Source organism: Rhinichthys klamathensis, unplaced genomic scaffold (assembly GCF_029890125.1).
Source record: "Rhinichthys klamathensis goyatoka isolate OS25496 unplaced genomic scaffold, OSU_Roscu_1.1 h1tg000337l_1, whole genome shotgun sequence".
Taxonomy (NCBI): Eukaryota; Metazoa; Chordata; class Actinopteri; order Cypriniformes; family Leuciscidae; genus Rhinichthys; species Rhinichthys klamathensis.
Genome location: NW_026606851.1, coordinates 181,417 through 195,000, shown reverse-complemented (window position 1 = coordinate 195,000; position 13,584 = coordinate 181,417). Strand labels below are relative to the sequence as shown.

The 13,584-nt window shown below is 37.7% G+C and overlaps 1 protein-coding gene across 1 annotated transcript in view; it reads right to left on the bottom strand.

Annotated features, from left to right (window-relative positions):
• The window catches only part of ugt5f1 (UDP glucuronosyltransferase 5 family, polypeptide F1), a 4,548-nt gene extending 1,511 nt beyond the window's left edge, over positions 1-3,037 (bottom strand). The window contains exons 1-2 of the mRNA XM_056272411.1: positions 2,965-3,037; positions 1-104 (exon numbers count right to left, since the gene is read on the bottom strand). The exon at positions 1-104 is cut by the window's left edge and continues 1,511 nt beyond it. Coding sequence (XP_056128386.1) covers positions 1-77 — 77 coding nt within the window. The 5' untranslated portion in view covers positions 78-104; positions 2,965-3,037. The remainder of the gene's footprint in view (positions 105-2,964) is intronic.
• Between the last annotated feature and the right edge of the window lie 10,547 nt (positions 3,038-13,584).

The following is a 13,584-nucleotide window of genomic DNA, read 5'->3' as shown; positions in this document are numbered from 1 at the left end:
GGAAACACCAGGATCTTCCCACAATGCAATGGGAGGGCGAGGGTTAGAATGATGCTTGAGATTAGGGTCAAATCCATCGTTATGGGAGGAGCACAAACGTCTGGCTGAAAGACATAAACAGATGTTGATGTTCATTATTTATCATCAAGCTTTTGCTCTCTAGTGTAAGTGTGTGGGATTGAATAGCTTTTACCCTCTGGTGTTGTTCTGTCATTACAGGTGAAACTCGAAAATTTTGAATATCGTGCAAAAGTTAATTTATTTCAGTAATTCAACTTAAAAGGTGAAACTATATATTATATAGACTCATTACATGCAAAGTGAGATATTTCAAGCCTTTATTTGTTATAATGTTGATGATTATGGCTTACAGCTTATGAAAACCCCAAATTCAAAATTAGAATATTGTGAAAAGGTTTTCGTAAGCCATAATCATCAACATTACAACAAATAAAGGCTTGAAATATCTCACTTTGCATGTAATGAGTCTATATAATATATTAGTTTCACCTTTTAAGTTGAATTACTGAAATAAATGAACTTTTGCACGATACTCTAATCTTTCGAGTTTCACCTGTATTAACCTAAAATCCACTTTTATAACTGGATCATCTTTATATCTCTTTTAATTCCTTTTACAACTATTTTAATTTGCCTTGCTTTTATTTTAGTTCCTTTCTATGTAAATCACTTTCAATTGCCATAGTGTATGAAATGTGCTATATAAATAGCCTTGCCTTAAAATATTACTTTTTATATAATTTTTTTTTTACTTCATCGGAATCATACAACATTTTGTAGAGGTTTTGGCAGATGCTGTGTGAACACACACACACAAAATGGACATGATTCAAAAATGATAAAAGGTCCTGAAAAGTATAGTCACTTGTATTGTTCATGGTTAAAATTGAGCGCATTGGAAATTCATAAAAGAGACAAATTTCATCTATTGGAAGCGTTTGGTACTGCGCACAAACAAACTCTCAATGAAAGCTCATTTTTTGAGATATCAACCTCACATTTGGAACACAACTTGTTTAGATTTATGAAAAAGTAAAACAAAAAAAGTAAAAAAATTATAATAAAAAAAGTTAATAAAAAAAATCATAGTAAAAAAATTAACTTTTTTTAAAAACTTTTTTCAAGTTCACTTTTTTTTTACTTTTTCAATTCAGTAATAATTTGCCAAGTGCCATCTTTAAAAAGAGAACTGAAGTCAGTGATCCAAAGCAATCAAGATTTATGAAGTTGGACATTTAATTTTCAGGTCCATGCTCAGAAAGTGAATAAATGGATTGCTAATTTAGTACCATAAAAATCACCTAAAAATACAACATATTAAATAAAAAACATTATCAAACTAAAATGCAGTACAATCATTTCATTGAAATAAAAATAAAAAACGGTAATTTTTGACCGACACACGAACCGTATCAGAGGGTTAAACTGAATTTGACAGAAATTACGTAAAAGTACAGTAAAATGTTGTTGCCAGGACACTTTTAATAGTGACACAAGGTACAGACAGCAAGCATACAAAAAAATTGCATTTGTTTTGGCATGAAAAAGAACAGACCGTGTTTTGACACGCTGTTCTTGCACAACCTTGATGTGTGTGTGTGTGTGTGTGTGTGTGTGTGTGTGTGTGTGTGTCTCGCAGGAAACATTTCATGTGATTTTAGAGGGTTTTGGGTTGCAAAGTCCCTCTTAAGTTTCCCCCTATTCACCAAACGTCTACATAAATGTGCATACAGGTTACTGACATCCTTCAAAAAATCTTCTTTTGTTTTCAGCAGAAGAAATACATTTAGGTTTGAAACGACTCGAGAATTAGTCAATTATGACAGAATTATTATTTTTTATGCGTGAACTGTCCCTTTAAATGTCACTGCTCGTCTAAACAACCACATATCACAAGTCCTGTCCTTGTGTAATCAGAGATTCAGAACAAAACAGCTAACTGACATCACTTCCTGTTGAGGCACGTTTTGAGCAAAAGTATTAAGAATCTCTAAAAGGTCTGTTTGAATCTGTTACACAATCTCCAGTTTGTATAAATATAATGTTAACCACATTACAAAAGAGACGTGAAAACCCAAGACAAAATCAAGCATCAAGTCAATCATCCACACCGCAGATTAATATATTTCAGATGATACTTACACCAAACCTTCCCATGATGCATTGTAAATCATAAACCAAGATGTTCCTAACAGTGAACCTTAGTCAGACTAGACGCCTTATTTAATGTTTACAGGTGAGTTTTATATCTGTCATTAATGTATAATCTATAAACACTGGAAAATTTTGCAAACATCTCTTTAATCAATCCTACTGCATTGACACATTAGCCTATTGCATCCTACTGATCTATAAAATATGAAATTACATGTTTTGAAGTGATGTATGATGTATTTGACAATCAGACGTGATGGTAGTTAGTGAACTATGTGCACTCACTTACAAAACATAGTAAATAATTATATTTACTACAATAAAACTGTGGTAACGTGGCATCAGGCACAACTGCCACTGCTGTCAATAAACTAAAATTAAAATAAATTAAAAATAGACGGATTTTTTTGTTAAGCCTCGATGTAAACAAGCACGTCAGTGCTATTGACAGACATCATGATGAAGGGAGGTCAGTTTTTTAGGGAGAATAGAAATCTATTTCCGGAAGTAAAATATCTACTCTCTCGCTTACTGCCCCCGAAAATACTTTCTCTTAGGAGTAAAAACACTGAGCACTTCATAGTGTGTGTTCAACTAATATTAAACATGTCAGTCCACACAAACAACCACTAAGTCCTGTTTGGCGAGTCTGACAACATGAAGCTCATTTCAGATTCAGACGACACGATAAATGTTTCGAGGATTTTCACTATACAAAACTGCGCGTGTCCATCCGCTAATGTGTGTAAAAGCTGTTAGGGATTTAACAAATGAAATAAATGAACTTACCAGCTGAACAGAGAGTAATACAGTGTAGCCGCGAGCTCGAGACACGCTCGTCTGTTTTGGTGGGCGGGGCTCATTAATATGAACGTATTACGAATATTATGTCATATCCATGATGATTGGACGCTTTCTCGGAGCGTCGATACCCGCTTCATTACTATTCATAAGGAATATATCAATTTTAATCAGCGCACAATAATATTATACAACACGCTAAATATATATAAATAAATAAATGAACAAGTCATAGCACTGAATAAAAATGCACAGTGAAGAATTAAAAAAACGAAATCCAAAAAACAGGTTCATAAATAATTTACAAACGCATAGCCTACATACAAAACATACCAATTTACAAGAACCATAAGCCTTCATCAATGTAGTATTAGTAAATTTGTGTATTTGGAAACTATTACTTGTGATTATGTTTTGAAATAGTGACTGCCTAAAGATAAACAAATATTAATAGTATTTTCAGAGGAATTATTCTAGGTAGTTGGTCATGAAATAATAGATTCTATTAACCTATGAATTAATATCAATATCACTATATTTCTTAGGTTTGCACCAATTATCATCATTGTCAGAGTTTTGTGTGTGTGTGTGTGTGTGTGTGTGTGTGTGTGTGTGTGTGTGTGTGTGTGTGTGTGTGTGTGTGTGTGTGTGTGTGTGTGTGTGTGTGTGTGTGTGTGTGTGTGTGTGTGTGTGTGTGTGTGTGTGTGTGTGTGTGTGTGTGTGTGTGTGTTCTCTTCTCCAAACTAAAATCTAATATTGTGGTATTTTTTTAATATCTGTATCAAGTGAACACAATAAAACCACATTGACATTAATATATACTATAAAAAGGGTAGATTTGAACTGAAAGATTGAACTGTACTATTTGTGTGTTTCATAATGTCAGACCAGATGGGTTTTATTGAGGCAAGTTGTATAAAACACAATGTTTTATATGTTGTAAATTTTATATAGTTTATTAATAAAAAAATTCAGTTGCCCAAAACAATGTTGTCACAAATAGATGTTTTCAAGTTCGTGTCTATATGCAACACGAAGAATAAACTCATCCTGATAAATATTCATTTGAGTAAAAAGTGTGACAACTAGCCCCAGTCTCAGCTATTTGCTTTAACGTGTGGAAGATATACATTTTTCTTTGTTTCAGTTTTACCATGTATTCAAACACCCATCTATCTGACCAATGAACCTGTTAGAAACACAGGATCTTAAAGCATTGCTGGAACAAATAGAAGAACTGTAGTTTCCAGATGAGCCACAAACTCAGTCCAGAAGAGGGCGCTGTGTAATGGAGTGAATCCTGTGTCTCTATGGAGACTGGACAGTTTCTCTGTAAGCACTTCCTGTTTCAAAGCACATTTCCAGTAACGGATTAAGGATTAATTTTAAATATATATATATATATATATATATATATATATATATATATATATATATATATATATATATATAAATATATATATATGTATTAAAGATTGGGTAAACTAGAGAAATATATATATCCATTATTCATATAAAAAAACAAAACACTTAATATATTACTTCTCTGAAACCTTGTGTAAATGTGCATGTAAAATGTTCTAACAAGGTGACATTTTTGTTAACATGGATTGTCACTCTATCAAAAGACATTAAGGAACCTGTAAACATAAGCACAAATAGACAGCGCTAGAAAGTCTCGGTAACAAAAAATAAATAAATATAAATAAAATTTAACTAGCAGGTTTATGCTTTTGGGTAAACAAATGAACACACTGTTACGGACATACATTATAAAAGTTTAATGGTAAGTTTCACTGTGATAACATGTACACCACAGGTTATTGTGTTAAAAGTGTAGTTGATCACAGTTGTCCAATTTGAAAGTGACAGATGAGAAATACAAAGAACTCATATTTGGCCTACATAAATTTGTTCAAAACTGGAGGTCTTCAAGGGTTCTTGTCAGTTGTAAACGGCATCTGTGTGGAAAAGATAAATTATCTCATGATTTTATGTGTCTGAATCAATTCTCGAGAAAACAGAACAGCTGCTGTTAAATGATGAATTACAACTCATGTGTTGCGGGCCTTGCATCTCGCAGACAGTGATAATCACGTGACACACAGGCTGATGGTACATGGATCGAGAAGGCCACACAATGGATGAAACTAAGTGGAGAAACAGACATTTCTGTAAGACCAGCAGGACTTTTAATATAAAGCTATAAAGAAATGCTAAAAAAAAAAAAAAAAAAAAAAAAAACATTAGAGTCGGCTGTTTTTGTCAAAGTTTAAATGTAGCCTAATATTTGAGATTTCATTTCATTTAATGTTTGTGATTTTAACATAGACATGTTTGAATTGTGTTGCCACTTCCTTGAGCAAGTCAATATATGAATTAGTAATGCATTGAATAATGCATTGTTTTAATTTAGTGTGTTTAAAATATTAAATTGTGCTAATTGTGTACAAAGAGAAGTGCAATTCTGAAAAAAAAAATGTCAGTAACAACTTTTGGATTTTTAATAAAAAATAATTGTTTGTGGTATAGTGGATCAGTTGTGGAGAAGCCTTAACTGCATTTGTTTTTCTGAACCACACCCGTAACACAAATAATATTCATACAAAGCTTTTTGACTGAAGCTCCCGTAACACACCCGTTTTTGAACCACACCCATAACACAAATAATATTCATACAAAGCTTTTTGACTCATGTTGGTATATTTAGGATCAGGGTTTAAAATGTATTTTTTCACTCAACAGCCAATTTGGCTAAGTAAATATGTAGGCTAAGTCACGGCCATTCAAAACAAAAAGATCAGAATTATCAATGTCGACGCTTAGATTTAATTAGCCTACATTTATTATTAAATCTGATTCTGAATTAGGCCTATTGTATTGCTTTTAGCTTAATCACGGTTCGCGGATACCATTTAAATATAAAATAAAATAGAAATAAGAAAAAATTCTTTAGACACACTATGCCTTGGACATCTTGATTGACAGCGAGTGATGCCGTCGGTATGCGTATATGATTAAAACAATATATTCAAATTTAATCGGCGACCCTCTTCATGCATGGTTTTGCTGATGTTTGAGGATCTTTTAGGGAAAAGGCTCTGATATCAAGCAAAGTGATAGAACACAATTAATGAAGCATAGCCCGCTAAATTGGCCAGTGATTGATGCGTTATTGCAGATTTTGAATTTGGCGGGTCATGGCAGATGTTACGGCATATCACGGCAAATATTGCAGAATTTTGCATTTGTATCAGTCTTATTCGAGTTACATCATATGAGTTTTCTCAGCTTTTTATTCAACTTTATGAAAGGGTCATTTTTGTAAATGTTTATTCAGCTAAAGTTCTGTAAGAGATGGGCTCGTTGGCATCGTTTTTCATTATTTGTTTAACATTAACCGAAAAACGACAGTATATTCTTAGAGTTTAAAAGTAGGCTAAAATACTTTTTAAAATACTTTTTTTTTCAAAGATGGAAGTAACAAGATGGACCAAACACCTCTCAACTCACATTTTTAAATTAGCTACTATTATTATTAAGTTTTGACATTTTAAATAATTTCTGCAATATTTGCAATAAAGAATGAGAAGGTTGTACCTCATGTTTTAGCCGCTCTTCTTCAACTTCTTCACTTCAACTTCTTTACAGTCTTCAACTTCTTCAAGTCTCTTCTTCAACTTCTTCACTTCAACTTCTTCTTCTTCATCATCTTCTTCTTCTTCTTCTTCAACTTCTTCTTCTTCAACTTCTTCTTCTTCAACTTCTTCTTCTTCAACTTCTTCATTGTCTGACTCTTCAGTTTTGGATGGAAATCTTTCCTCCAGTTCATTAATTCTTGCTTCAAGATCTTCTATTTTTTGTTCAAGCTCGTCTGTTTTAGTTTCCAGACTGTATGTGGTATGGTCAAAGTCTTCTGTTTTTTTTTCAAGCTCTTCTGTTTTTTCTTCCAGATCGACAATTCTTTCTTTAATTTTAGCCATATTTAAATATTCAACTCTGTTTCGGACCGCTGTGTTTGAGTATAGTGAAGGTTTGAAAGTGAAACCGGTTAACCAATTCAAGCTTATAAACCCCAGTGATTGCGCAACCCGACAGGAATATTGTTCAGTTCCGCCCATATTTGATTCGCTGATCAATTGAACACGTCTATACAAGCTTGAGACATGACCTTTTTTGGTAGTTTTAGTGCATTTTGAATGAGAAATCTGCTGAAAGACGGTAATGGGAACAGTGTGAAGAGTAAGTGAACCAGTATTATCCTTATGATGATGCGGCACAACAACATTGATATTGTAGCTACTGCACCCTCATCAAGACAGAGCAAATTCTCTGCATCAGGTTATTTACTGAAAAGTTCATTTAAAGGGTTAGGGTTATGGGTTATTTTTCACCCAAAAATAAAAATTCTGTCAGTAATTACTCTCCCTCATGTTGTTCAACCCCGTAAGACTTTCGTTCATCTTCGGGACACAAATGAAGATATTTCTGATTAAATCTGAGAGCTGGATCACTCCTCCATAGGCTTCTAAGGGATTGAAACTTGCCGGCCCAGAAAAGTTATTAAATACATTAAGGGAAGTAAAATAACTCAACGGCAATCATCTTACTGTAACACATTAAAGCTAATGTTTTATGAGGAGAGCAGGGCACAACCGAATGACTCTCAGTGTAAATCTACTTTGGGTTCAGAGTATTCATTTTTACCCAAATTAATTTCACATGTCAGGTTCAACTTTGTTGTTTTGTTTCAATACAGGTAGGCCTATAATTCTTTCATTATTTACGCCAAAAGTATATAAGTGAAATGTAACAACGTGCCCTATAGCCGGGGGTATGTTGTAACATGTGAGGAGCAAGTTTTCAAGCTTAAAATGTTATCTGATCTAACTAAAAAATTATTTGAGACAAACTTTGAAAGATTTTTCCCCCATATAAAATTGCCTTTTTTTTGTTGGAAATTCCAAATAAAATTATACCGTTGATTTGAATCACAAGAGCTCACATGCATCCAACTATAGGAATAAATTAATAATTTATATGTATCAACCATGGTTCAAGGGAAATGGAGTGTTCTCTTCTTAACAATCAGATAAAGATCTAAATTATAAGAATATATATAATATATTACTATAATATAGCTAACTAAAAATAACCCAACGGCATAACCAAATAACCCGACAAATTTTAAGATAACCCAACATAATGACCCAACATACACCAACGGTATCTTGGAAATTCTCTAGTGTCCATTAGGTTTACATAAGGTGACAAAAACGCATAGGTCTGTGCACTGTGTATAGCCTAGAGCCTAGACCACATCCTGTTAAGATGAAGTGTGGTGGGCACAAGAGCATTGTCGCGTGTAAGTGCCAAACATAGACTGATCTGATGAAAAATCTGATGAAATGTACATTTAAAAATGTGGGCACTGCTAATGCAATTGACGCAAACAGGAAAGCTGTTGACGCAAGTAATGTAACCGTAACCGGTGGCTCGCTCGCGACACCAGTTATGAAAACACTTGTCTGCGTTATGAAGCGTCGTGGAGACAGACACGGGACAACAGGCGGCGGTTTTACTGGATTTACTGATAACTGAGTAAATCGCCCTTATAGTGCTCTATAAAACAAATGTGATGTACATTTAATCACCATGTGCTTTCATCTCCACATATATAGGCAAAGTCAAAAATTTGGGTAAAATTATAAAAATGACCACACAGATAAGTAAAATAACATAATACACACAAATTGCAGTGAAGATATAGACACAAAAGAAACAATTAAAATAAAGATTAATTAGATTAACAGGAGCCAAAAATAACTCACCTCTTCAGTGCATTAACAATGGCAAGAGGAAGAGGAGGAGACAAAACAGGAGATTGTGTGTGTAGCCTCACGATGACATCACAGCAACTAAAGGGGAAAACCGCTCATTCTTCAGGCAAGTATACCAGATATATATGAAAATAAACCATTTTGTGTGAATTATAATGAACAATACATACGTTTTAACAGTACACTTACTGTCCCCGTTACATAAAAATTAAAGCACACAGGAAATATGTTAATGCAAGTAGAAGCAACCAGCAAGCGAAAGCCAGCTACAAAACCACAACATCAGAAGATACTGTACGTATGACCGTCCAATTTTCAGCAACGGTTGTTGTCTTTAATCCATTTCATCATTTCCTCGTTACTGAATTTCTGGAAGGTGGGGCACTGTCACAGTATGGGCACAACACTCTCCTCTGTTCAGGTCGTGGCCACGGGTGTGGCGGTGTCACCCACAGTGGCAATTGGCACACCTAAACATAGTTAACGGCGCACAGTTTAAACAAAGCGCAGTTCACACAAAGAAACTTAATGAACATACAGTGGTTAAAAAAATTGGTGAGTTTTGGAGTGGAGTTTTTATATTTATAACATATGATATGATACAGTTAAGCAACATCACATGACCATGAGTGCTATACCATCACGATTGAAAATGTGACACTGATTTCATATGGCAGTTCAGTAAACAAGTAATTCATATCAAGTCACTTACATTTTAGACACAATTTTGACTGTTTATGTTCTATTTGAGCAGCGAAAATAGTTCCAAACAAAGATCACAGCAGAACCACAGCGTATCTCATCGGAACACAGAACCGCATTACTGAATGATTTGAACAAATCGGTCGAGTCAACGATTCAATGACCCATTAAATAATGAATAATTTGAATGAATAATATAAATAAATGCCTCAATAACTCACTCATTAATACGGTCACCTGCCGCCCTCTAATGGTGGTTTAGTTTCGTGTTTAAAAGTAGGCTATCATTCTTTCCAATATGTCATATTTGTATATTCAAAAAATATTTAAAACAATCTTTGAAAAAGTACCTCACAATCAGGGACTTTTCAGAGGGGGAAATATTTACCCGGATCTAATTTAAACCCTGGTTTCTGCGGTGCAAACACACAGAGTACAACCCCAAAGTCCCTAGTTCCTGGGGAAAGTTCTTGCAATGGAAATGCAGCTATATAGTGCTCTGTGGCCGCCCATTGGGAGAACTATATGGAGATTATGAACAGTGGCAGACTGTAGGCTTGACTTGTAGATGTAAATGTCAGCACCTGGCTTATGAAACTCTTTCTGGTTGTACTTGAACTCTGCATGGAGTAGGTTGTGGAATATGAAGCGATGGACTGTTTTGCTGTGGTTGTGGATAGTGAAGCAGATTGCTAATGTATCATTTAATCCTGCATAAGGATTAAGGATTAGGTCTGAGGTGTTTTCTGGGCCCTGGAGGTGTTCTGACATGCTCTGACATTTATGCTTTTTTCTGATACTTGTGACATTTTCATGGCTAGAGTCTGATTACGCTGTATTCAGCACAAACCCTGCTACAATAATATGTCAGCAGCATGTATGTAAAAGTTTTTAGTTTTGAGATAAAGACGTTTATGCATGGTTTGTGAAAAAAATAAAAAACATTGTCACTGAAATCAGGTCATGAAACCCATACTGATTATTTCTTCACAAGACTTTTGAAAATTGTCTCACATAGCCTAGAATATTTGCTTCAAAACTATGTGAAAATCATCCTGATTACGCATTCAGATAAGTCAATAAAGTCTTTTAAAATTTGTATGACGTGTTTTGTGTAAGAAAGCTTTATGCAGGGAGGCGTTAATCATCCATTAATATTGATGGGTTTGACACCTGAGAAAGACAAAGACCCTCCCCTAATGGCCCTATACGGTGCTATCAGGCCCTATCATTATGAGGAGCCTTGCACAAAGAATGAGATTTAAAAAAGAATGCCTTTTAGATTGTTTGGATTTATTTACAACACAACATAATCCAAAGATACACAACAAAGGACAAATCTAAAGACAGAGGCTTGAACAGTCACACAACTTTGTGCCATTCCTGAAACATAGTACATACCTTTCACTTAACCATGTTAATGAACAGAGTCTCCTGTGAATGTTGAAGTCAGCAGGACTCATCAGTGGGGCATCTGGTCCCTGTAAAAAAATAATAATAATAATAAAACAAACACATGTGAACATCAAGAATCAAGAACTGTATTTGCCATTTGTGTTTACACACAGCGGTTGTACTCAGAGAGTCAAGTCAAGTTTAAAAGGACACACAGAACATATACATTATAAATAAGTTGCACAAACCCATTAAAAATGTAAATTTGCATTTATAAATTGCAAAAATATAATTGCATATTGCCCAGGGCCACAAAGACAACCCGGTATGATATAATATATTAGAGTGCACAGTTACATTAAAATAAAGATGCACAGGTGTATTGCTGTTACGAAGCGTGGAAACAAAGGCTGAAGTCGGATCTAAATGCAGCAGTAGACTTTAATTATATTCAGAACAGACAAGATACTCGTGGTGCGCACATTAAAACATACATTCAATAACTGACCATGAACAAAAGAGCAGACAGGATTAAAATACACAGACGGGATGAGGGAACAAGACACAGCTGGGGCAAATCAGAACACAGGTGAATAAGCTGAACACTAACAAGGAGCGGGAAAACTGGGAACAGGACTGAACCAAATACACAATGACGGGGAAAACTCAGGGAAACAGACACAGAACAGACATAACTATAACATTATCCCCCCCTTCCATAAGGCGTGTCCCCGCGCCGAATAAACATCAAATAGGGGCGGGAGGGTGGGCGCCCTGGAGGCTGACGAGGGCGTGGCTTGCCCGGAACAGGAAGCCTCCAGGGCGGAGCAGGACGTGACGGCGGCCAGGGCGGAGCAGGATGAGGCGAAGGCCAGGGTGGAGCATGGCGTGGTGAAGGCCAGGGTGGAGCATGGCGAGGCGAAGGCCAGGGTGGAGCATGGCGTGGTGAAGGCCAGGATGGAGCATGGCGTGGCGAAGGCCAGGGCGGAGCACGATGAGATGGTGGCCAGGTCGGAGCAGACTCAGACGAGGGTGAGGACCATGTCGATGTCGTCTCCATGGCCCTCACGGAGTACCTTCTGCCCCCCCCCCCCCCCAAAAAATACTTGGGGAAATCCTCGGGAGGAACCTCCAGGTGGTAAATGGGTTCCGGGCAGGCCTCCCGGAGCTTGAAGGGCGCAGGCAGGACGAGGCGCAGAGGCGGGGCCGGCAGGGCGAGGCGCAGAGGCGGGGCCGGCAGGGCGAGGCGCAGAGGCGGGGCCGGCAGGGCGAGGAGTCCGGGAACGCCCTCCGTAGCCTGGCGAAGTAAACGAGTCCTCCTCCTCCTTCTGCGACGACGCTTCACTGGGCTTGATTCACTACTGGACGTACTTGACTCAGTAGACTCACTTGACTCGGTAGACTCACTTGACTCAGTAGACTCGGTAGACACACTTGACTCAGTAGACTCGGTAGACTCACTTGACTCACTTGACTCGGCGGCACTTGACTCACTTGACTCGGCGGCACTTGACTCACTTGACTCGGCGGCACTTGACTCACTTGACTCGGTGGCACTTGACTCACTTGACTCGGCTCTTGACTCACTTGACTTGGCACTTGACTCACTGGATTCACTTGATTCACTTGACACGGCACTTGATTCACTTGACTTGGCACTTGACTCACTTGATTCGGCACTTGACTCACTCGATTCACTTGATTCACTTGACACGGCACTTGATTCACTTGACTTGGCACTTGACTCACTTGACTTGGCACTTGACTCACTTGATTCACTTGATTCAGCACTTGATTCACTTGACTCGGGACTTGATTCTGGGCTAGATTCCCTTGACTCGGGACTTGACTCACTTGACTCGGGACTTGACTCACTTGACTCGGGTTCGTCGAGGCTGAAGCGACGTGCGGGTTCGGAAGACAGAAGCTCAGCCTCAGGCATGTTGATCTCGGCAGGAAGAAGCTCAGGCATGTCGTGGAAAGCGGGCTCGACTCGGTTCACGTGAAGCGCAGGCTTGTGGAGCGTGGTCTCGGCTGAGCAGCTGAAGTGAAGCGCGGGCGCGACCGGGCTGACGTTAAGCGCAGGCTCTCGCAGCTTCTCCTCCACGCCCACAGTAAACGGGGAACCGCTCCACAACAGGGCCAGGTCAACGTACCATTCTAAAGATCCGTGAGGACCAGGTTCGGGCATCAGAGACCGGAGTGGTTCCGATAATCCTCCGCGGAAGAAGATCTTCAAGCCGTGGGTGTTCATTTGCGCGAGATATGCCAGCTCGAGGAATTCTGCGACATAATCCTCGATGGCGCGATTCTCCTGGCGAAGACGGAGGATCTGGACATCAGGACTCCAGGTAGGCATGGCTGCTAGATCCTAGTGGGTCAGTTATTCTGTTATGAAACGTGGAAACAAAGGCTGAAGTCGGATCTAAATGCAGCAGTAGACTTTAATTATATTCAGAACAGACAAGATACTCGTGGTACGCACATTAAAACATACATTCAATAACTGACCATGAACAAAAGAGCAGACAGGATTAAAATACACAGACGGGATGAGGGAACAAGACACAGCTGGGGCAAATCAGAACACAGGTGAATAAGCTGAACACTAACAAGGAGCGGGAAAACTGGGAACAGGACTGAACCAAATACACAATGACAGGGAAAACTC